General features: G+C 43.7%; 1 protein-coding gene across 3 annotated transcripts in view; it reads left to right on the top strand.

Annotated features, from left to right (window-relative positions):
* The first annotated feature begins 326 nt into the window (after window positions 1-326).
* LOC111865424 (BMP-binding endothelial regulator protein) overlaps window positions 327-25,957 on the top strand; it is a 165,671-nt gene continuing 140,040 nt past the window's right edge. Inside the window, exons 1-2 of one of the 3 annotated variants that reach the window (XM_023853451.2) lie at window positions 327-686; window positions 24,031-24,150. In XM_023853451.2, the coding sequence (XP_023709219.1) occupies window positions 24,072-24,150 (79 nt within the window). In that variant the 5' untranslated portion in view covers window positions 327-686; window positions 24,031-24,071. Of the gene's footprint in view, window positions 687-20,572; window positions 20,590-24,030; window positions 24,151-25,957 lie in introns of those variants that run through there. The other 2 variants (XM_033751824.1, XM_033751825.1) reach the window with 2 other exon arrangements.

Consider the following 25,957-nt stretch of genomic DNA (forward strand, 5'->3'; position numbering starts at 1 on the left):
GTCCCAGTACTGATGCCTCATGGCGGTTTTACTGACAACTGCAGCTAGACCGCAGACAGTTCCCTCTCTCTCTCTCTCTCTCTCTCACCCGTCTCTTACTATTGAAGTGATATGTTGAAGTCTGTTATCGCGTAGGTTTACGAAAATCTCGAAGAAATTCTATCGTTCAACTTTACGTACTTGTGGCAGCGTGTATTTGATCACGCGCAGGTGTTGTTTTTCACGATGGCTCGCGGACCCTTAATGTAACACTCTCTATGTAATATAAAACGAGTGGATCTACCGTGTTGCATGCGAGATCTTGCAGGTCGGCTGGTTGACTAACTTAGCCCCCGCCTACTTGTAGCGGGAGAGGGAAGTCAGTACAGAAGCTGAGCGCAAGTGGTTAAGTAGTCGGTCGCTCGCTAGTGTAGCTGGCAGGCGCTCGTAGAGGGAGCTGCTGGCGTGTGCCCAGTGTTTTGTGTGTGTACGCAGTGAAATAACGTCGGAACATATACGGACGTTACAAACAATTTCAAGTTATTTATTTGCATGTGTTTTTTACCATTATATATCACGATATATAATATATGAACTTGTTAATTTGATATTTTTTTTTATTTCTGATACTTTTAATAGACTGGCTGCTGCTAGTGTTAACATATACTATATGTAACAGTATTACGCTCCATCTACTACAATTTGTGGTAAGTCAATGGCCTCTTATATTAATATTACGCATTCTGGATCATAGATCACAACCATTAACATATTCAGTATTTTGTGGTGGTTTAGGGTCCGAACTGTATTAGTTATTGAAGTGCCCCATTTAACTGTTGGTAACTATACGTAACCACTGCTTTAACATTAAAAGACACTGCATTTTAACTGCAGAGTGTTTTTGTGTGTTCCATATGATTCTCACAATAAACAGCGATTATTTCCCCAAACAGCATTAACCGGTTGGGCTTTGTAGTGGAGATGTAATGTGTTTCCTTTGAGGTACGAACTGAACTCTGCATTCTGCCCACACAATGTATTTGTGTATTCCGTATGGTTCTCACAATAACAGCGATTATTTCCCTAAACAGCATTAACCGGATGGGCTTTATAGCGGAGACGTAATGTGTTTCCTGTGAGGCACGAACTGGGTTTTTATATATTTAAATTATTTTCAAGCGTGAAAATATTTAATTTCTCATTAAAAGATTCTGTCAATCCGTGGGTCAAATGGACCAGCGCTGAATTTGTAAATGTATTGCAAGAATGTTAAGGAATGTTATGAAATAAAACGGCTGCAAACATGAATTGCGCAAGGAAAATGTTTACCTGCATGAAATCAAACATTACGCAACGAAGAGCTTGGTGATTTGTACACATCACTGTACTGAACAGATTGGCCTAGTGTTAACGCTTCAGACTTCTGTTTAGGAGGTGCTCGGTTCGAATCTCGGTTTTCTGGTCATTTTACCTCAGTCCCTCAATGAAAGTGCCTGGATACTGCCTGAATTAGGTCACGACCGCCTCCTGCCAAGTCATTTTCAAATGAATAACGATTCGCTTTACCAGTCGACGCTTTGCAGTCCGTATACTGACAGCATCGTTAAATAACTTTTTTCCCTTGGCACTACAGCCCCAGTGGGCCTAGGCCTACCTCCATGAACTTCTCCGTTCATTTCGGTTTTTTCTAGATCTTGCACGTTCGGTAGGACTCCTTGGGCGGGTGATCAGCTCGTCGCAAGGCCTCTGCCTGTACACAAACACAGCAAAACGCACGCACACACACAAACTAAACATCCATGCCCTGAGTGGGTTTCGAACCCACGATCCCGGTTTCCAAGCGAGAAAAGACAGTACATGCCTTAGACCGCTCGGCTGCCGTGACCGGCCGTTAGATAGCTAGCCGAACAAATATATACACATAATTTAGTATCGTTAGAATACCGGTAAGTAGTGGTGGGTTGGACGTATAGATAGAATGGAGACCATGAGGAATGCGCGTAGAATTTTGATGGGTGGAGGATATTGGGTCTGAGGTCCTTGCAGCGGAGTTCTGCAGTGAGTTCTGTCTTGTGGTATATAACGTCATGTAGTCGGGTCAAAGTCAGCATGCGTTTCGCGAGAACATATCGCTTCCTTCTTCTTGATGGAAGAGTAGTCAAAGTGGGAAACCAGGATGGAGCAGACAGCAAACAGATCTATGGGACTTCAGTTGCGTTTCTGTAGAATATACTGTCTCCATCTTCAGGATCGGAGGGGAAGCCTAGCAGGGCCTGCTCCATGCTTGATGTATTCTTCGATCCTGAAGATGGAGGAAATATGTTCCTCCGAAATGTTAGTTACTTTCACCGTACTATACAACGTTGTAATATCAGACGAGAGAATTCTTTCTTCTTACAAGGCGTAGAAACAAATTGGAGATAAATTGAGGATGTTTGCTTGTCCAGGTTCAGGGGCTTTTCCAGTAACATTAAAATATTAGTGATATTGAAACTTAGGATTGTGGTACCGAAGCATTTGTAGATATGTATGATCAGGATTAAATGTTGCTGAGAAGTACACATAACAGTGAAGCATAAGTAAAACAATATGCCCTACATATCCGTCTATAAGTATGAGGAAGTAAACTTACAAGGTAGATTATGGAGAAAAAACTCGGAGGGAAACGTGTAATGGGAAGGTCCCGGATTTGACTGAAGATTTTCTGTGTCTTCGTCAGTTCCTTCCAAAAATATGTCACATTTATATCACAAAAATAAGTTGGACTTGGCTTTATATCTTTATGTGTTGCATCCTGTTGTATGGCATGTACATTGAGTTTTTTTTTTACATCCGTCGACAACAATTTCTTATAAAAATGTACGAATATAGAGTATTTGTATTAAAATCTTAAACATGGGAATTTTCCATATACAATATGATAGCATCTCGAGGACAGACCCACTGCACCCAACTTGCGACCCAATTAAATGGGACATAACGCATGTGAACATACAAGAGTTCGTAACACGATACCCACCTAGGTAGGAACCAGACCAGCGCTGCCAGTATACCAGCGAAATAACTAACAGATATGTACATATATTTTATTCTTAATTTCGATCTTAATTTAACCTTCAACTAGATACACAGTAATTAATACCAACATAATTGGACTAAGAAGCAGATTATACCAAAAGTTTTGTTACTAAGCATAATATTACATGTTATATAGTCATATTGAAAATATAGATCCATATTAAAAACAAATTCGGCTGCTAAGCACAGACAGTACACCTGATGATGTCCCAGTAATGGTCGAAACATGTCATATTTTAAGGTGTTAACATTTTAATGTAAATAATTTACATTTGTATAGTCTTTAAAAAATTGTTGTGTGGACGGATGTTAAAAATTCTCAAATGACTTTATATCGTTTGTCATAACATGAAACTTTAACATCAGGTCTCCAGATTTAGCATAAAGTCTGGCTAATGTAAGGCTGAACCTAAGAAAGATTCCAAATAAAATTCCGTTCTTTTGTTTTCATTTCGCGGCTTTGTAAATACTTTTATTTTATAATAAGCTCAATTCCATTGTCGAAAGATTAAGTATGTAAACGCAGTGCATACGGATTTCCTGTAAATTACGCGTTAACCGTTCCTACTATTCTGAAGTGTCAATCTTCTCATACTGCAAAGAATCCCTCGGTTGAAGTCTGCAGTCCGAGACCGGTTTCTGGTCCTAAATTGGACATGTAAGAGGCAAACAGTGTTAAACAGAAAAATATTTGGTACTTTTAAAGACTGTTTTAACTTGTAGGTGTGAGTTTTGCTTACTCTTCGTCTTGTTTCTAAATCTTTTCTCCTAAACAGTTGCAAGAGTGTAAACATGTGTTAAGGCTATGATAATGGAGTTTACGCTTTGTTATCTTTGCCTTTATTTCCGTTTGTGTGCTTTGTAACTACGGTATTCTTTGCTTTTCTAATTTGCTCTGTCTCATAGACGTAAAAGTTAAGTTCAACAGCACATAGTAGTTGTACAGTTCAGGTAGCCTCATGACAATCAAAATGGCACAGACAATGTAAGTGGAACATTTTCTGGACATCTTATGTGACTATGTGTGACAGTGAGGAGCTGGGATAACGTAGTGGGTATAGCGACTGGCTACAGGCTGGACGACCGAGGGTTCGGTGTTCGAGTCCCGGTAGGTTCAAAAATTTTCACTTCTCCATGTCGTCCAGTCCGGCTCTCGGGCCCACCCAGCCTCCTATCCAATGGGTACCGGGGACTTTTTCCCCGGGAGTAAAGCGGCTGAGGCGTGAAGCTGACCACTCACCTCCAGGTAGTGCCGAGGTCAAGAAAATGTGGATCTATACGTCCACTCCTCATACGCCTTCATGGCGTAGTGCTTAATTAGTTAAGCACGGGGCCAACTTTACCTCTCTATCTGTGACAATTATGGCATTAAATTATTTGACTGGAATTGCTGTCAAAATAATAGTAATAATAATAATAACAGTAAAGCAAAGACAATACATTTGAGGTTCTCATGGCAGTGCCTATGAAGATAACGTCAGAGGATGTAACACCGTGTAGTCTCGTACGAGTATTACCATCGTTACGTAGGAACTTGTTGCCTCCAACTTCAGGGTTGTACACGGATTACTAAATATTGAAGTAGAGTGCTCCTCCTAAACGTCGATAAATGTCTAGCAGACCACACGGCGTCATGTTCCAGGAGACAGTAATTCTTCAATTAGGCTTTGAAGTAAAGAACATTAACCTAGAACATAGGAGTGGCTCTCACTCTCTGCCACAAGAAAGGAGTGCATAATGGAGCTTGCTGGATATTCTGCTCTGCGCAAAGAAACAAAAGAGTGATGATTATGAGAAGGACAAGATGGACGGAACCTGCAGTACATATGACGACTATGAGAAATTCACACACAGGATTAGAAAACCTGAATGGAGGAAACCGCTTCAGGAACCTAGATATACGTGCAAGAATAATATTAAAACGGATAAGGTGTAAGAGAGTGTTCTGGATTCAGCTGGCTCAGGATAGGGGCCTTTGGTTGACTGTAGTTAACAGGGTAATGCATATTTTGGTTCCATAAACAATGGGGAAATTTCTAACTACCTGAGCAACAGTCAGCTTTCCAAGAAAGACTGCAGTTAGATAAAGAGAATAAGAAAAGTGGAAGGAAATGAATGAAACTCATCATTAGTTCATACAGCATTGAGATCCTTCCGATTTAAAGTACTCGTAATTTCATGGAGCTGAGCCCTTCTTGAGAAACCGCCAGTTGTGCAGCTACTCAAGAACTGCCCAGCATTTTGTGGAACCCGTAGGTTCATTGCCGTGTTCACAAGAGCCCTCCACAGTTAAGTCAAACAGCCTTTGGTCTGTAATGTGGGCCCACTATGTCAGTAGTAAAGAACCCTTTTAGCTCAGGCCGTTAGTCGCCGGCTTCCCACCGCGGCGGCCAGGGTTCGAGCCCGGGTCTGGTTTTCTCTGAGTTCTTCGGTTTCCCCTGCCAATCTTCATTCCACCGATTGCTCCACAATCACCCTCACCTATCATCGGGGTTTGGTACAATGGGCCAGAAGTGGCCGCAGTACCAAGTGGACTCAGTCTGACCCCACTGAGAAAAATAAAGGGAGGGGGGACCTTTTGGGCAGTATGTAATATGGTCCCTTCATATGAGCTTCGTTCGCCAAATCAGACCAAGAGTTAGAGCTGCCGCTAGGATCGCTTGCTATGTTCAGTTGCCAAAGAAAACATGGTGTTGTGATGATGCATGGCCATGGTTTAGTAAACAGTTTGTGAAATATTTAGGCCTTTCTTTCGAAAGTGAATAGTGGCTGGTGACGGACGTTGGCTCTGAGGAAGCCTGCCGCTCTGCCAGGATGTGGTGACACGCGACGCACTGACTTGAGGAAGAGAACGTGACAAAGAATTGGGATCATTTCTGCGAAGTTCGCAAACAGAAAAAAAAATCTTCTGTCTTTATTTTATTCCCGATTTCCTTTTAATACGAGTATACTGGTAGACCTGAATAACTAGGAATAAAAGGAGACCAGAGACAACCGATAGTGAAAAACTTCATAATTTGTACCCCTTGCCAAATCTATCTATGTATATTGTGACATGTAGAGCCGTTGCTAGATAATGGCTCCGTAAACAACGGTGGTTTCTAGGAAATGGCTGCAAACACGCAACAATGGAGTGTTCACTACACGGTCCGTGCGATAGCTAGATGACGCAACATTGAAACTGTTGGAAGAGGTGTTTTCTATGCGGTCTGTGCTTAGGCTATATACTTAACGAGGAAGAGGTGCGAGAGATTTTTGAGACTGCAGTGAGAAGAGAAGGAGGTTGGTGTGAGATGGGAGTTCGGCAGTTGAAGCAATAAGTGAGTTATGACATTTGTCGGCCAGTAAGGACTTGAACACGGAAGCTGAGGACGCTATGGCTTTAGAAGCCGTTAGTAGGCGACGACCGGCGAATATACAGTAGACTTATAAGACTTAGTCCGTGCTGCAGTGAATTGCAGAGTGTGTGAATTAACGATAGCGCAGTAGTTACTTGTAGTTAACGCTCTGTAAGTGTTCAGTAAATCAAACATACCTATCCAAACCCCGTCTATGGTCAGTAACATGATAGTTCAGAATAATGTAACGGTGAGATGAAAGCTCTAATTTTCGCATTTTCGGGTTACCATACCAATGTCGAGCATTAACGCATTGCATGGACGTAAGTTATACTGTAAGTCACGAACGAGCAACTAGTCTTTTTTCAGTGTATCCTTTTTATTCTGTGATCGTTAATATCTTAATGTGGATATGAAATGTACTATCCTGTATAAAGGAGACGGTCCACTGTTTGCTATTTATGTATATTATTCGTAGGAGATGGCCTTAAACTTCGGCTTCCACGTATCAGTCGATAACATGCAGGACAGGAAAGGAATACGAGACAAAGCAGCGAAGTTAATAGTAGGAAAGCTTATATAACAAATGATAGGACTTCTCATGGAATTTTCAAAGGGGTTACAATAATATTATTAGAATGAAGGAAACATGATGTTAAATTGGGCAGAGCATGTAGCATACATGGAAGAAATATAGGCTTGTGCAAAGTTTTCGTAGAAACATGAAAGAATGAGACTACTAGAAAGACAGACGAAGATATGGGGATAATATTAAAGTGGGTCGTAAAGAATAAGACTGAAGGGATGTGGACTGGATTCATTTGGCTCAGAATATGTACCAGCGACAAGCTGTTGTGAACACGGTAATGAACCTTCGAGATTCACAAAATCCAGGACATTCTTGACTAGCGTTACATTTAGTAACTCCTCACAAGAGACCGAGTGTCAGTAGTTGGTTGGTTAATCAACGGACTACACGGCGTCATATCCCAGAATAAGACACCGGTGTGAGAACCTAAAATCCTACTGAGGATCCGAGATTCGAACCGAGCACTTCCCGAATACAGATCTAGAGCATTACCGCTATGCCAACCTGCTCGGTGCCAAGGTTTTTGTATATAATAAACAAACCAAAGAGCAGAAACAATTCTCTGTGTTTGTTTCACTCTTCTAGGTTGTCGCGTCAGGGATCTTTCCGAGATCTCTGTAAGAAAAGTGATGGCTCTTTCAATGCCTTTCGAATGTCAGTGATTCGCGGCTCTTGCGTCGCGAGGCAGACCAAACCTCGGATTAGTGGAAGTAAGATTGAATTCATTACCATCTCTAAATCATGCTGGAGATATCGAATATAATACGAAGCGAAAACATGATTACATCGTTAAACGTACACCTAATTAAACGTAGTGAGTGGTTTGTGCCTTGGAGTGAAGTGTCTTTACTGTGATTAGTTTACGACAAAAACTGGTCTCGACGCGATGGCGATGTTTTGACATTTAACTAAGCCGTTTGTAATTAGCTTCAATGTTTCTTAGAAACTGCCCTAAGGGATATTTTTATGCTCCTCAAACAGAAGTAGCTGGTCTTCATCCGGGATGTATTTGTTTTCTGTTTATCACAACATCATCTAAAATATTCAGCAATTGAACAGTTAAACTTTTAACCGTGTAACGTACAGTCTTCTGAAATGTAGCATCATATAATTTGGAGAGAGCCCGACATTTAGAAGGAACACAAGGCTTCCGTCTTCAGAGTTGAACAGTAATAAAAAAAAAAGAGAGCGAGAACGGAGGGAGGTATGAGCTGTGCTCACCTCCTGCGCCTGCGCAGTTTAGTCGTAAACGACTTAAAAACGTAAGGTAAGTTAAATAAACAAAAGTAAAGCTATCCCTGTAACAGGCCCTGGAGGCATATATAGCGGTATGAGACATCGAGGTTCACACATTTTCTAAACAATAGGCTCACAGATGGCGGTGAGATCCGCCATTTAGCCCCCAGGAAGTTTCATGGTACACATTTCTGTTGGAGGCTGAGACGACCCAAGGATTAGGTCAGTTGGAAAATCCAATGACCTCATCGGGAATCGAACCCGCGACCTTCCGGTTTGTAGCATATTGCCTCAACCAACTACGCTACCGCGTGCCTCACATAAAAACCGGAAGTGATAATGTGCTCCCTAATGTGGGTTATCGCACACCTCAAGGGGGGTTATGGGTGGGTATGGAGAAATGATGGAATAATATTAGCGTGATAAAACCGAAGAAACATGAGGAAACAAACCTCCAGTGCCACTCCTCCACTACGAATCTGATATGAAGGAACCCGGCGTTGAACCAGAGGCTCTGCGGTGAGATATCAGCGTCTGGAGGCTTGAGCTGTGGCACGTTTTTAAGATTGTGCGAATTAAAACAACGCATATTTGCCAGTGTGTTATAATGAAGGAGGAAGTTCAGACAGGATGCATGGCTGCAGTGCTTGTTGTTCTCCTTCAAGATCCTGGCTTACCGAAATGACGGCATTGGCCTGCGTTTACATTACGATACTACAGGTTCAAAAGTGTGAGGGCCACCTCAGCTTTTCGCTTCTTCGGTTTCGGGTTCTGTTGCCGCGAATACCAAAATGGTCTCCTCAAGAGTTCGCGGTCAACGGTACTTGCTGTATTTAACCCAATAAAAATCATAGTGGTAACTATATGTACCACCTTCTATAACATACAAAAACCCTGCATTCTGCCCATATAGTGTATTTACGTGTTCCGTATGGTTCTTACAATAAACAGCGATTATTTCCCTAAACAACATTAACCGGTTGGGCTCTTTAGCGGAGACGTAATGTGTTTCCTGTGAGGTACGAACTGAATTTCTGTATAGTATTCAGCTGAAAAGCCGCCAAATTATTTTTCCCGAATTACACATTTCGACATTAATTCAGAAAGTGAAAACTCGGCAGCCTCTCTCTCAGTTCACTTCTAACGCCTTCACTCTCATCCTGGCCTTATCAGAAGGACGAGCGGGCGAGGCCACAGAACCTTCTAACAAAACGATCTTCCCCNATCATATTTTGGTGCGAAATTTATCATTTATAACACTCATTCCGATAAAACTTTTGAGAGCGAATACTGTCTGAATCGAACCTGACAAAACAATTGAATTTAAATTATGTTTTTATACAAAGTAGTAAACCACATTTTAATATACCTGTAAATAAAACGGTTGATGTTTATTATATTTATGAAAACTGTGAATTTAATTTTGGGGCTCGCGGTAGCATAGTTGGTTGAGGCACTGTGCTACAAGTCGGAAGGTCGCGGGTTGGATTCCCAGTGAGGTCATAGGATTTTTTTTTTCAATAGACGTAATCCTTCCAGCCGCACTATGGGGCTGGGTTCGACTCGACCTTTAACAGAAATGAATACCAGGAATCTTCCCGGGGGTAAAGGGCGGGCGGCGCGTAAGGCTGACAACCTCACCGCCATCTGTGAGCCGACTGTCTAGAAAACGTGGGAGCCTCAAAACCCTATGGGCCTCCACGGCCGGTTACAGGGATACCTTTACTTTATTTAATTTTATGATTTTAATTTTCTTCATCTCGATTGTTTAAATACGCCTTGAGGAGAATTAAACATGATGACACTGTAGTTTTCCAGCAGTGAAAATTAAAGGTGCAAAAATTTTAAGGGGTTAGTGAATTGTGGATAATTTTTTTAAGGATTTCAGAATAACAGAACAAGAAATCTATACGGTTTTTATCAGTTTTGTACTTTAAGTTCAAAAGAAGTGGCACGTACAATGATAGACCCTCCTCTTGTCATAGAGAATCCCATCCTAAAGTGCGAATGCCATATAGCCATGAGCCACATCGGGACTCTAAGCCAAGCTGTGCAGGCTGGAAGGCCAGTAGTAAACTGCTGTTCTGCTCTGCAAAGCGTTTAAGCACAACGGTAACTATATTTACCATCTGTTTTAATATTGAAAGGCGTTACGTTTGCTCACGCAGTGTATATTATATGGACTTCGTATGATTATCTCAGTAAACAGCGGTTGTTTCTTTAAAATAGAATTAACTACTTGATCTTTGTAACGCAGAAGTAATGTTTTATTTGTGAGGTGAACTGCATTTTTTAAAATATTATTTAGATGATCATCGAGTTTCATGGGGTTAATTCACTGGAATGATGGTTACAGTTTTATCATCATTATTAGTGTTCACAACCTTCTGTAAATATGATAACCGCTAGTTCCACAGATGGTCTGTTTAATTACAGTGATAATGATTCAGGCTGTGGAAAATTTTTACGGTTGACGAAGTGATATAATTTTTTTTTTCAGAACCTTCTTAATGGATTATCTACAAACATCAAAACACAAAAGATGACTTTCAAACGTACTAGCGTTTCGGATGTGACGCAATATATTTCGGTAAAAGTTTACCATCGATTCGGAGGAACGTATAGCCTTCATCGTCACGGTCGAAGAGTAAGCCAAGCAAGTAACCAGAGAAAGCAGGTGTCAAGCTGATCTTTGCTAACTTTTCGACCGTGAAGGTGGCAGCGATATGTTTCTTTGAAGCATAGGGCTCTATCCGAAGTACACACTGTTCAACCGATTAAGATTTAACTACGCAAGTTACCGCTGTGAGGTCCTGAAGTCCAACATTCATATTCCCAGGAGTTTTACGGTTTGCTTTAGCACAGCTTAAATCTTTAGGGCACAATGAGCGTCATATGTACCACCCGCTTTAACATCCGAGAACTCTGCATTCTACCCACAGTGTATTTATGTGTTCCGTATGGTTCTCACAGTAAACAGCGATTATTTCCCTAAACAGCATTAACCGGTTGGGCTTTGTAATGGAGACGTAATGTGTTTCCTGTGAGGTATGGACTGAACTCTGCATTCTGCCTACACAGTGTGCTTTTGTGTTCCGTATGGTTCTCACAGTAAACAGCGATTATTTCCCTAAACAGCATTAACCGGTTGGGCTTTGTAATGGAGACGTAATGTGTTTCCTGTGAGGTATGGACTGAACTCTGCATTCTGCCTACACAGTGTGCTTTTGTGTTCCGTATGGTTCTCACAGTAAACAGCGATTATTTCCCTAAACAGCATTAACCGGTTGGGCTTTGTAATGGAGACGTAATGTGTTTCCTGTGAGGTATGGACTGAACTCTGCATTCTGCCTACACAGTGTATTTGTGTGTCCCGTATGGTTCTCACAGTAAACAGCAATTATTTCCGTAAACAGCATTAACCGGTTGGGCTTTGTAGCGGAGACATAATTCCTGTGAGGTACAAACTGAATTTTATATGTTATTTAGATTAACTTTAAGGCTTCTTCCCTCTGTGGAGGTGGTTCGAATACCTCCACCATAACCTTGGGAGTCGGAGGAGACGAAAATTGAACCCAGTGGCTAGGGGTATAACTAGGCCACTTTGTTCCATGGGGATATAAATACGGGGACCTGGCCCTCCAGGTTGGGTTGAGTCGCGATCTGAGGCAGAAAAATATAGTCATGAATCCATCTGGACTTCTACCCGAGAATGACTACGCTGGCGAGGACCAGCAGCAGTTGTAAACAATAGACCCGTCCTCTCGTCAGAGCGCCCAACATTAACAAACCCGCAACTGTCTGACAGTAATAAAAGTCCGGTCCAAGAGACTGGCCGACTGACCGTCGGTCTTAACATAACTTTGGCTTTGATTAAGTAGTGGCAAGTAGTCAAGTTTGCGACCGTTAGGTCCTGCGACCGACCAACAAGTTGATGTTCGTCGGTTTTCCTCGTTCCTAGAGCAAAGGCAGAGTTTGAGCCCCAATTCCCACATTGCACTGCTTGCTTCACATGCAGCCCTTGCAATGGTAACATCAAAATTTTGCTCCAATGTAGCCATTCCAGCGTCATATAAGGAAATTAATTCTAATCATATGCATTACCTCTACCAGAAAGTTTAGTGGGCACTGCTTGAGAACCTTCAAAACTGGAGATATAGTTTCTTGCCCCTCCCCAAATGTAGTGTATCTAATTACCCTCTCCACTTTCTTTCTTTTCACTTCCCTCCCCCCTTTCACTGCAGTAAGGTCTAATTGCCCGACTGTTCCTACCGGACGTTAAGGTCGAACCGTAAGCCTTTTCAGTTAGAGCAGATGCGAAGTTTTGTTCCTTAGTGTTTTATTGTGTTGGCACAACTGGTACAATATTTAATCATTTGCAGTAGCATACCGACTGTCTCTACGATTGACCTTCAGATGGAGTTTGATCCATGTCTGTCCGGTTTTAGGACACTTATCATTCAAACGTCTGACTGTCATTCGGTTGGCAGATAAATGCGTTGCAGCTCTCAGTTCAGAGGCACTGGAACCGCGGGCTACAGTAAATCTCCGTGGCAGTCATGTACGTAATTCTGTAAATCAAAATGGTCACTATATTTACTAACCACTAGATCTGACATTAAAGAAATCCATCATTTTGAACACGGAATGTGTCTTTATGTGTTCCGCATGGTTCTCACAATAAACAGCGATTATTTCCCTAAACAGCATTAACCGGTTGGGCTTTGTAGCGGAGACGTAATATGTTTCCTGTGAGTTACGGACTGAACTCGGCATTCTGCCCACACAGTGTATTTGTGTGTTCCGTATGGTTCTCACAATAAACAGCGATTATTTCCGTAAACAGCATTAACCGGTTGGTATTTACAGCGGTGACGGAATGTGTTTCCTGTGAGGTATGAACCGAACTCTTCATTATGCCCACACAGTGTATTTATGTGTTCCGTATGGTTCTCACAATAAATAGCTATTTTTTCCCTAAACACCATTAACCGGCTGGGCTTTGTAGATGAGACATGTGTTTCCTGTGAAGTACGAAGTGAATTATTGACTACTGTTTGGATGCATTTCAACCACATAAACTACTCGAAAATATTTCTGAGTTACTGTAGAATGTTACTAATATGAATGCCTAAAAAAGAGCTTGTAACGAAGGCGGCGACTCAGAGAAGAGTGGGTTGGAACAAGTGCGACAGTACTTTTACCCGCCTTTCGCACGTGGCACACAGAGTTCGTTGTTCACCCAAGTGAATAGACATCAAGCCAAGTTCTGTAGAAATTTCAAAATAAAGCAACAGTCAGATAAGACACGTTAGAGTTCGCGTATTTAATGTCGGCCTGGTGGCCAGGAGTCAGTTTGCATCCGGAAGGTCGTGCGACCGGCCAACTCGATCGAGATTTTCCAAGGTTTTCCTCGGCACCTAAAGCAGATGCTGAGTTGATACCCAATTTTCCCACGTTGCGCTGCCTGCTTTACATGCCCTTCCAACCTTAAGATCAGGAATGTCTCTCTAATGTCGGAGGACCCGCGCTCGAGAAGTGTCTTCTCCCGGTGCTGGTGTTGATTCTTCTCTGGGATCTTCAGATTGTGCATGTTGGCAGTGTTCCCAACGCTGCCGACACCAACAGGGTGCAAACACCCAACATTAGATCTCCGTGGTATGTTTCACGCGGAGTGCGGGTCATGAAGCTTATCATTACGTGGTTTTATGCAGCCTTTCTGTTTGTTCATTCTTCTAAGGTCCAAATATGCTTATCGCCTGGCGCGTGGTGCAATTCTCAGTGACAGAGAGCAATCGGTGTCTCGTATCTCACGCAATGAATAGCTCGCAGTCCGTTGTAAAGGCCAATGATATCGTTGAGATTTGCTGAAAACCTTAACTCGATTTATATTGCTCTGAGACTTCTATGAACCTCGCAGATTGAGTATAATCATATTAACGAGGGGCATGGATACTGTTTTTCAGGGGGGTGGGAACTTTCGGCTGGAGCACGTTTCTAGGAGGTGTCCTTATTCTACGTTCAGGCAGTCCTACTGTAACAAATATTTTTAATATTGTCATTATATGGAGTGACTATGGATGGGGTTTGGATTAGTAATTGGATTTACTGAGCACTTAGAAATCTTAACTACAAGTAACTACAGCGCTATCGCTAATTCACACACTCTGCAGTTCACTACAGCACGCATTAAGTCTTATCAATTTGCTGTATCTTCACCAGTTGTCAGGTAACGGCTTCCAACGCCGTAGATCCCTCACCTTCCGTGTTCACGCCCTTGACTGGCCGGCGACTCTCTAACGACTAAAAATCTTAAAGTCAAAGTGACATTGCAAGTGACGGTCCCTCAGTCTTTAAGTCTTGGTGTCGAGCCCTATCTAGGGCTCATGACCATATATTTATTACTGTTTGACAGTTACGGTCTTTTTTTTTTCTTGTTTTTTGAGGGCGCCCTCTCTGATGGGAGGACGGGTCTATCTTTTGAATAGGCAACTGACACTTGCCAAACTAACTAAATTCTAGACTTGTCATGCTTATAACACCTGGACACGGACTGCACAGGAAACGCATCTCTCAACGTATCTTCTATTGTTGCGTCACGTAGCTGTCGCTCGGACAGCATAAGAACTCAGCTTCCCAGTTAGCTATTGGTGCGTGTCAGGAGTCCTTTGCAGCCATTACCTAGCAACGGCCATTGTTTACATAGTCATTACTTAGCAACATGCTACAATATTGATATTTCAGTTTCTCTTGGCGGTGAATATTAAGATTGCGTTCTTCTGTGATGTGACGCCATGTAGTCTGATAGACATACCAACGTGTCGATGGAGCCTTTTACCCTGTATACGGGTCACTGATTAGAGACGAACCGAGCAGGGTGGCTTAGCGGTAATTCTTTAGGATATTCTGTGTTCGAATCACGGTCGCGTCATCAATATTCCTGTCAGATTTTCGTTGTTTCTATCACTGCCTCCGGACAAATTCTGGAACACAGCCTCGACGAAACAACGAACACGTCCTTCCAAACCCTTCATAATTCATAACTCATCCAACCATCGACGCTGTGGAGGCTAGATGTTTACAGCGTCGTGAAATAGGGCACAAGAAGTTCAGTGGGCTTGTAAGTAAATATGGCTCCAGTCTTTCGTATAGATTTCACTGGATTGTGTATTCGTCTTGAAGAGTTCGAGTTGCACCGATGACTGAAGTTTGTAAACAAATATTTAAACAGGTCGAAGATTCATCTAAAGAGGATAGGTAATAAGTTGTGTTGGCCTCCAAATACGAGTGTGTCTACCGTGTCTTGAAGTACATGAAGTCCATGCACTCTATGAACCAAGGTACGTCATACCATTGGTAGCCAACTTTACGGGAGAAAAGTTCTCTTTGAATATGTTTGAATTTCTTACCGGCGTGTGAATACCGGAAGTATGTTGAAAATAGAATGCAGCAATGATTTAATATAATTTAATAAACGTCACAAAATTAAAAGATAAAATAATATTTATTTACGTTATTCTTCGACATGTTTCGACTCTCTGAGTCGTGACTGGGGTCGACTCAGCCTGACAGAAATGAGTACCTTGAATCTTCCTGGGGATAAAAAGCGGCCGGTGCGTATGGCTGAGAACCTCATCCCCACCTGTGACCCGGCTGTGTAGAAAATATTGGAGCCTCGACGTCTTACAACCCTTAGGGCCTTCACAGCCTGTTATAAGGATAGCTTTACCTTTTTATGGAGTAATTCTAGGATTCTACAAGATTATTTGTCCAACCTATAAGCCTATATTACAGTAAATGAAGACAAGTGTGGTACAATGTATAGAGTAACACGTCGGTACACACAAGACCGTACTTTGCATTGACATGCGATATTCTTAGAATTTCAAGGCCGATTTAATGGTTTGTTACAATGAAGTAAGGGCACACAAGAGACTGAATGGTATGCCTGTTTGAAGACTTCGACTGCTGCTGACAACTAAGTATCTTGATCGCGCGGTCAGGAACTAGTCTTTGCAGCTGTTGGAGCACTGGCTTTATGGTCAGCTTCCGTCTAGCTCAGGGGTATCAAATTCCGAGAAATCACATGTTCAAACCTTGGGGCGGAGATTGGCCATCTTCCCTGAGTCCTTCCAGGCAAATGCCCCGGTAGCACGTGAAATTTGGCCACGACCACTTCCTTCCACAACATTTCCAACCCATTCTTCACTAATGGCTCCGTATTTCGACGACGTGAAGTTCGAGCTACTGAGAACATCGTAATATGTGCCACAAATGAACCCATGAAGTGTGAGCCAACAGTCGCTCTCGGCTACTCAACAATTTGCTAGTATTTGTGCAACCGTGTTCGCAGGAGCTCGCTACCTAGTTCCTGTCTCGCGCTACGTCCATCTAGTCCATACACTCCCCATCTTTTTAATAATATACCCTATCTACACATATGTCACTGAAGTGACTTCTTTCCGTCCGGTATTACCTATCAAATTTTGTATGCAAATCGCATCCTTACCATACATGCTACATGACCATCTACAATCATCGTCCTTGGGCTGATAATCCTAATGCAATTTCTCGAGGAATATATAAATTATGAACCTCCTTATTGCGTAATTTTGTCCGCCTTCTGAATTCCTCTCTCTTGGGTACAGATATTGCGTTCAGTCACACACTCCAATACGGGTAATTATCCCAATTTTGCTTTGTTGTCCTCAGTCCTTTTGAACTTCCTCTGTGTCAAGTCAGCCATTGATGGTGAACCAAAGATGCTTCTTTATTTCAGTAGCTGCTGCCCCCACTCCGGTTCGCCGCTCATTGACACACTAATTGCGTCATTTATAATCAGTGTTCTCATAGCGGCAAAGACCGAATTTCGTACCCGTCTAAAACAACAGATGTAATTATTTTTACTACAATGCACCCCTTCCAGCGTTATAAAAAAATAAAAAATAAAAACAAAAAATCAAGTCATGTGCTCAACCTACACCAGAAGGACAAGCGGACACTGCCTGGGAACCTTGAAAACTGGAGATATAGTTTCTTACCCCCCGTAGAGTCTCTTACTACCACCCCCACTTCTTCTCTCTCTCCTTCATTTTCGTGTAACTGTGCGCATTATTCGTGTTCTGTAGATGTACGAGTAAAGTTATCTCCGCGCTATGGACACATATGGGGAATTGGAGATGTGGCTCCGCAAGTTCTTAACCTTGGAATTAAATGGAGCTGAGTGTTGAGCTTCTAACTCCGGCTGCTTTCCCTCGGAGAGATAGCCGCCACTCTGTATCCACCGGATAAGAGTTTGTTTGAGTCCCAGAGCTGGTCTGGAAGATGTGGTGAGAAATATATATTGCCACCACTTGCAATCAACCCCGATTCCCCGGTCATCCTTTCAGTTATCTAGTTACTGTTCTGAGATCTGTTTCCAATTTGTAGTCTTATATATGTATATATATATATATATATATATTCTAACTGGAATTCAGGACAAGAATATATTGCGCTGTCTGTGAAAGTTTTACTCGAAGAGACTGACTGTTGTATTATCGGTCATATGTCAGTACATTTTAAGTTTTAAAATCACATTGGTAACTGTGTGTAACATCTGATCTCACATAGAAGTCTGCATTCTGCCCACACAGTGTATTTATGTGTTCCGCATGGTTCTCACAGTAAACAGCGATTATTTCCCTAAACAGCATTAACCGATTGGGTTTTGTAGTGGAGACGTAATGTGTTGCCTGTGAGGTACAGACTGAACTCTGCCTTCTGCCCACACAGTGTACAAGAAAAGAAGTTGGGATTGAAAAAAAGAATTGTAATCATAAAATCCTGTCATTGGATGAGCAACAAACCTTCCCCCCTCCACAATAGAGATTTAAATTTATCAATACTTAAACAACTACAACCCTTTAAAAATATGATACACAAATGTTTGCTGCTCATCCAAATTATGCAAAAAAAAAAAGATTGTATAAACATATGTGAACTTTTAAAATAAAGCAAGAGCACAGATAGGGTCGATGTTAGGGTTCCTGCATTTAATGCCGGACTGCTGGCTAGAAGTCAGTTTGCATCCGGAAGGTCCTGCGCCCGGCCAACTCGACCAAGGGTTTCCGTGGTTTTCCTCGGTCCTAGAACAAATGCTGAGTTGGTATCCAAATTCCACGTTGCACTGCGTGCCTCACACGTAGCCCTCCCATTGTTAACATCAAAATTTCGCCCTTATATAGCCCTCCCAACGTTAGCAAGAAATTTTACTATAATGCACCCCTTCCAGCGTCATAAAAATATATAATATATAAAAAAAGATCCGATTATATGCTCTATGCACGCGGTAGCGTAGTTGGTTGAGGGGCCGTGCTACAAGCCGGAAGGTCGCGGGTTCAAGTCCCGATGCGGTCATTGGATTTTTTCCAGCCGTACTAGGCCCTGGGGTTTACTCAGCCTCTAACAGAAATGAGTACCAGGAATTAATTTAATAATTTTCCTGGGGAGTAAAGCGCGGCCGGCGCGTATGGCTGACAACCTTACCGCCATCTATGAGCCGATTGTCTAGATAATGTGGAACCCTTAACGTCTCACAACCTTATGGGCCTTCACGGCCTGTTACAGGGAGAGCTTTACTTTTTTTTCTCACCTCGTGCTCTTTGTTATCTATGTACGAAAAGTTGATGGCCATGTCTGACCAGCTGGCGGACGGTTTGGTTATCCCTGGTGCAGACTCAAACTTTCACGACACAAATTCCGCACATTTTTGTTTGTCTCTTGCTTCTAAACCTCCTTAGACACGGCGAATTAGTTTCTCAGTGTTACCAATTCATCTTCTGTGAGACATTCAGACATGTCACCTGCTTCACACATGCGCGCGCACTCACTAATTCTGTGGACATTGCGTGATTTTCCGTGTATGTGGTAAGCGGTTGTTGTGCGTTGTGTTGTTTTTATTAGTCCCTCTGAAAGGAAATGTATTCCTTAGTTACCGAGCCATGTTAGGTAGGTCCTTTGTCACCACGGCGTGGCGCGTCCTCGGGTTGCGGATGGAGGAGACGCCCTCCAGGTATGTAGGATAGGGTAGTTAGTTAGTTAGTTATTGGAGAGGGTGGGTTTCCCCATGCACTTAGACCTGTATTGGTCCATTGTGCTTCCCTCTATGATTTCTACCAGTCTCTATATCCTACCGGTACTGGTGCTTGCCATCAGTCCCACCCAACCAGCGAGACCGTCTCTACTAGCTGAGAGGTGTCTATAATGCTTCCCCCATCTACCGGAGGTATTAGAGACTGCTGTTGGGCGGGAAACGTCCGTTAATTTGGCTCAGTGACCTCCTTTGGAGATATGAGGTTCTTTTACGTGCCGTAAAGCTACGACACGGGACCCACGACTTAAAGTCCCTCCCGGAGGACTTGTTCCCTGAATTTTTCCGCCCTTAAAAATTCGACGACCTCCGCCGGGTATTTGAACCCGCGTACTACGAGTCATGAGGTGGGAACATTACCTCTAGACTACGGAGGCCGCTTAGGATAGGGTAACTGCGAACATACTGAATAAGCAGTCGTGGACGGCCGACCAGTGGTGGTCCTGCAGTTTAGGGGTTGGTTGTGGAGCTAACAACCCACCATAAAAAATAAGCTTGTTACGAAAGATCTCAAGAAGCCTCGGGAAAGGGATCACTAGTGGGTTCTTGTGAACACGGTAATGAACCTTCTGGTTCCATAAAATGCTGGGAAGTTCTTGAGTAGCTGCACGAATCCTTTCCACTTGATCAGTGATCCTGCCACCCGATGCTATACAGTCTCGACGCTGAAAGAACAATTAAATAACTGCGAAAGATTAGGTAACTCATCAATAATCTCCTGGTTTATTTTTCTGTGTCTGTAAGCGCGGCCACTGATTCCCCTTACATTTTGTTTGTGACTTTGTTCTATCAGTTATTTCGATGTTGCCTATATCGGTCATGCGTCGAAATAGTACCATGACTTCGATAATGTGCTGTGCATTTAGTCTAGTCCATTACGTGAGGTAAGGGTCCCCAGTGTGTATATGGGTTCTATATACGAGTGTGTGTGTAATATGTAAGGTAAAGCTCTCCCTGTAACAGGCCGTGGAAGTCCATACGGTTGTGAGACGTCGAGGCTCCCAGGTTTTCAGCCTTATGCGCCGGCCACCCTTTACTCGCAGGAAGATTCCAGGTACCCATTTCTGTTACAGGCTGTGTCGACCCAAGGGCCATAATGCGGCTGGAAGGATTTGGTCAATAGAAAAACCAATAACCTCATCGGGAATCGAACCCGCTTACCTTCTGGCTTGTAGCATAGTTCCTGAAGCAACTATGCTACCGCGTGCCCACAAGTGTATGACTGTATATGTTTAAAGGTAAAGTTCTCGCTGTGCTGAATAAAGTAAGCACTACGTCATGAAGGTGTATGGGGGAGTGGATGTATAGAACCAGGTATTCTTGACCTGGGCACTAGTTGGAGGTGAGGGGCAAACTTCACGCCTCAGCCGCTTTACCCCCCGGCGAAGGAGCCCCCTGTACTCATTGGATAGGAGGCTGTGTGGCCCCAGAACCCGTCTGGATGACGTGGACAGGAGAAAAATCTTGCTCCTGTAGGGACTGGATCTCAGAATCTTCAGTCTTTCATATGTCCATAGGGTCTCATGTCGCATTGGGTCACTCAGTGATCGAATTCCGACTGCCCGTAGCCTACCCACTATACCGACCGAGCTATCCTGGCTGAGTCTGTACGGTAACTGTGCGCTATGCATCAGAGACCTTCACTTCCGACGGGTGCTTCTGCCGCCGAGGCTGGACTATATTTGTCCAGTGTACACCGATATTTCGTCACTTCTTCGACATCTGTTTAATGTTAACTGATTGTATCCTCACTTTCCTGAAATTCCTCTTGATGGTTGCGTAATGCGAAGAAGCCCATGCCTCGGTTTGTAACCTACCCGGCTGATAGCTAAGGAATGTTGATGGGTTCAGGATGGTGTACAGCTCTATGAGACCTGTCAGAGCCTTGAGTTCATCTAAATAATGTGTAAAAATTCAACTACTAAACACTTGAACGAAACGAAATGCCACGTCACAGATCTCTTTATCTATAAATTATTTTACAACGCTGCCCTTACCTACATTTTTTCTCATGGGGTGAGACTAAGTCCACTTGGTACTGCGGCCACACCTGGCGTACTGTACCAGCCCCAAATGATAGGTGAGGGTGATTGTGGAGTAATTGGTGGAAAGAAGATTGCCAGGGGAAAGCGAAGTACTCGGAGGAAACCTGCCCCAGCGCCAATTTTGTCCACCACAAATTCCACATGACCTGACTCGGGCTCGAACACGGGCCGCCGCGGTGGTAAACCAGTGACTAACCGCCTGAGCTATGGCGCAGCCTCACGTAGATTATAACACTGAATGGCTGTGACAGATGAATGATAAATTGAAAGGGATTTGGAAGGAAATAATCGTCGCTAAATAGAAGTAATATCCCGGCATTTGGGTAGAGTGACTGAATAAAACCACAATAAATTTCATCCAAAAATACCTTTGCCTCGCCGATTCACCAAACTGCTCGATGGCAGATATAGCAGTGATAATGCACTGCTTTGTCAGGGTTATCGTACACCTCAGGGGGCGGTGCTATGGAGCAGGGGTGGAATGATGATTAGCAGGGGAAAAACCGATGAAGTCCGCTGGAGGAAAATGTTCCTCTCTCTGCCGCTTTGTCCCTCATAAATTTCACATTAATTCACCCGTGTTCGAAACCGCAGAGCCGAACAGGTTAGCGTAGTGGTAACGCTCTAGATTCATACTCCTTACATTCTTGGTTCGAATCACGGCTGCGGCACCGGCTATCCCGAATGAGGTTTTTCTCATGGTATTCCACAGTTCCTCCGACCAGATGTTAGGATAGTACCTCGATTAAACCATTAACAGTTCTTCAGTCATCCTTCTGTTCAGCGTGGTAGAGTTTGAAGCACTACGCTGCAAGCCGGGAAGTCGCGGATTCAATTTCAGATGAGGTGACTGGATTTTTCAGTTGACCTAATCCTTCCAGCCGCACTATGGCCCTGGGGTCGACCCAGCCTCTAACAGAAATGAGTACCAGGAATCTTCCTGAGGGGGGGGGGTAAAGGGCGGCCAGCGCGTAAGGCCGACAAACTCACTGCCATCTCTGAGGCGATTTTCTAGAAAATGCGGGAGCCTCGATGTCTCACAACCCTATGGGCCTTCACGCCATGTTACAGAAATAGATTTACCTTTTTAAAATGACCGTCAAGTGTGAAAATATGCTGTCTGGTCAGGACTGTCGCGCAATTCAGGGGGATGATGATTATTGAGCAATGGCAGAATTGTCATTAACAGGAACAAACGGAAGCAACTTGTGGAAATTAATGCTCAATTGAAACTTTACCCGCCAAGAATCCCGCATGAAATCACCCAGGTCTGTCTGACCGACTGATCTGGCGTTACCCAGTACCACGATCTTCCCCGGTTTAGTTCCCATTGGAACGTGTTGTGTGCTACATGCGGTGCACTAGCAGTGTCGAGTCTCTGTGAAACATCCAAAAGTAACACGTCAAGCCGGGAGTAGGCAACTTTGCCGAAGAAAAATCACGTGAGAGAATGACTATAGAAGGGGTTTGGATCGGTAATTGGATTTACTGAATTCGTACGCTACACTTGACTACAGTTTACAAATCCCTGTTACACACAGAGCAGTATTCAGACTAGCCGTTGCTTATTAGCGGCTTCCAATGGCGAACGTTCCTCTTTCTCTGGGTTCCCGAACTGTCGTCGGCCTCAGCTACCAACTTCCAACAGCAACTGCTCACAACGACTAAACCGCAGCAGTCCTCTAACTCAATAAGTTACCGACCAACTGACTCTTAACTTGTCCTGCTTATAACATCTCGGCACGCACCTCACAGAAAACACCGTTCCTTTATTGCTGTGCAGTTGTTGCCGTAGGGACATGCTTGTTTGCGGAGCCCTTACTTAGCAACGGCTGCTGTATAGCTTTTTTCGCCGTCGTTGCCTAGCAACGGGTCTGCATGCCATATTATTAAACGGTATCTCCGGTATGGGGCTTCTGGTTCCAATCTTTTGTTGAAACAAACACAGCAAGGTGATCTGATAAATTCCCCTCCGTGGCCTGTAGTTCGCAAGCGAACTATACCGACCGGGCGACTGCCGGTTGTCGGCGAAGTTATTGCCAACTTTTGCGGATAGAGGGTGTCACGTGGTCAGCGCAACGGATCCCCACGGCCGTTAATCTCGGTTTTCTAAACTGGAACCGCTACATCCTTGAAATAGCTCCTCAATTATCGTCACAAGGCTGAATGAACCCCTTTCCAGACCTACTACTTCCCAGAAAATCTGATAGCGTCGGGACTCGAACTCGGGACCTATGGATCTGTAGGCAGGATCTCTGACCACTAGACCACAGAGGCGGTCTGATAAATGTCCCTTTTTTCAAAATAATGAAAGTTGTCTAGAAAAAATCTGTTAGTGTTTTAATGGAGCTATAGCGACGTATTCTTTTTATTGCTAGTGGGGTGTTCTGCGGCCAGTTCTGGCCTATTGTACCAGCCCCAGATGATAGGTGAGGGTGATTGTAGAGCAATTGGTGGAATGAAGATTGGCAGGGGAGCGGAAGTACTCGGAGAAAACCTGCCCCAGCGCCACTTTGTCCACCACAAATCCCACTTGACCAGACCTGGGATCGAACCCGGGCCGCCGCGGTGGGAAGCCAGCGACTAACCGCTTGAGCTATGGCGATGTATGTGACCTGTTTCTTTCTGTTGCAGACGGTAGCTGAGCTGTGCATAGCGGACGAGCCCCAGGCACTATGATTTTCACAGCAGTCGCTTTCATCGTCTCCTTCCTCGCCGTCCTGAGAGCGATGGCCGAAGGAAACATACTTACCGGTATGCTAGTCATATCTTCAGGCTTTTATTGTTGGATTTTAGGTTCTCATAGCGGTGTATGTGTGTCTTCCGCGATGTAACGCTGTGCAGTGCAATACTAATTCACTGTCGTTTCGGAGGAACATCTTGATCGCAGAGAAAAGAAATCAAGTAGTCAGCTATATTTCATGTCACATTTCTTGCTTGGCCTACTCTTCGACCCTGAGGAGTGAAACAGAAATTCCTCCGAAACGTCTACCAGACTAACGCTTCATCACATCCCAGGAGACAGCAGCACACTTCATATCTTAAAGTTTTATATGTTTGTGTTGTAGAGATGATGTTTTTCTGCTAGTAGAGGGCTCAGTAAACTGCAGCCCGCGGACCAGTAGCTGCGCGCGCATAATTCATCCCTGTCGGTAGTGGTAGGTATCGGAGAATACTGTCGCCCTTCAACGGTCGTGACACATTGGACTGCACACTCATAACTGACGGCATGGTGTTTAGAAGTCGCTCGTTGTCCTAACAGAGGTTTTCTGTGATTTTCCTCGGTCACTTCAGGTAGATGCAGGAATAGTGCCTAGATTAGGCCACGACCACTTCTTTCCATAGGTTCCGTTAAAAAACAGAAACGAGCTCGACGACTAAAGAAGCTCTACCTTCGGAAAAGTGTTTCTTCAACCAAATCGAAAAGTGTTGGAAAATATGTAGAGATATGTTGTGTCTGTGATTCCTTTTTCCCCCTCGAAGAGGCCACATTTCAGTGCTCGTGAAGCCCATAAAAATGGATCTTATTCCTTAATAGAATTTCCCTCAGTATAGGAGACTCTGAAGTTACACGTGGACGAAAAACTCCAGATCTGAAGGGATCTCGCATCTCTGTATCATCAGCGGAAGTTAACAGCCTCCGTAGAACAAGAGGTTCCTGTCGGAAATCAGTAATGACATAGAGTTAATTTCAATATTCATTACTGTTTACGGTTATCGCCTCAAGAGGGATTCGCCACCATGGAGTTTGATAGTTTGGTTGACTAGTTGATTTCTGTATACTCCATCGACTATGAAGACAAGGATGCATCATAGTTAGTCAGTGACGTAGACTCGTTACGTCATTATTCGGAACAAAATTTTGTTTGGAACTACTTCCAGTGAAACAGACTGTGTGCTTCTGACAAACCCAACTCAGGCGGAAACTCTGTGTAATATAAATACACGGAGAAAGGTGAAGAGTGTCCAAGATAATGATCTGATTACTGAACATACTGCCGGTATTCATACGCCGTTGGGAAGTGCACACATACACGGAACTTTTCTTCCGCAGGATAACGTTTGTAGAGCAGATGGTGCGTGCTGCCACCACGTGATGCCAGTCGCGAAGTCGAGCAGGTGTACCCAACATCCCAGCTGCGCGGTCTTTGCTGTGTGAGCCATGCAAATATGTCTGATTATGAAACAACCGGGCTCAGTGCGAATTACCGCCAAAGCGTGATTGGCGCATCCCCGTGGCTCAGAGTCCTTGGTTCGCATCATTTGTCATTGAGAACCAGGCCCACACGGTTTTCCCGCCCTGAAATCCAACGTCAACGTGTGTGAACGGGTCGGAGTAGCGGAAACGCTCTCGTCTCTTATTTGGGAGGTTGGCAGTCCGAATCTCCGGAAGATTCCTGGTACTCATTTCCGTTAGAGGCTGAGTTGACCCCAGGGCCATAGTGTGGCTGGAAGGATTAGGCCAGTTGAAAAATCCAGTGACCTCATCGGGAATTTACCCCTCTACCTTTCGGCCTGTAGCATAGTGCCTCAAACAAATACACACATATTTTGGTTTGAA

This window comes from Cryptotermes secundus, unplaced genomic scaffold (genome assembly GCF_002891405.2).
Source record: "Cryptotermes secundus unplaced genomic scaffold, Csec_1.0 scaffold343, whole genome shotgun sequence".
Classification (NCBI taxonomy): Eukaryota; Metazoa; Arthropoda; class Insecta; order Blattodea; family Kalotermitidae; genus Cryptotermes; species Cryptotermes secundus.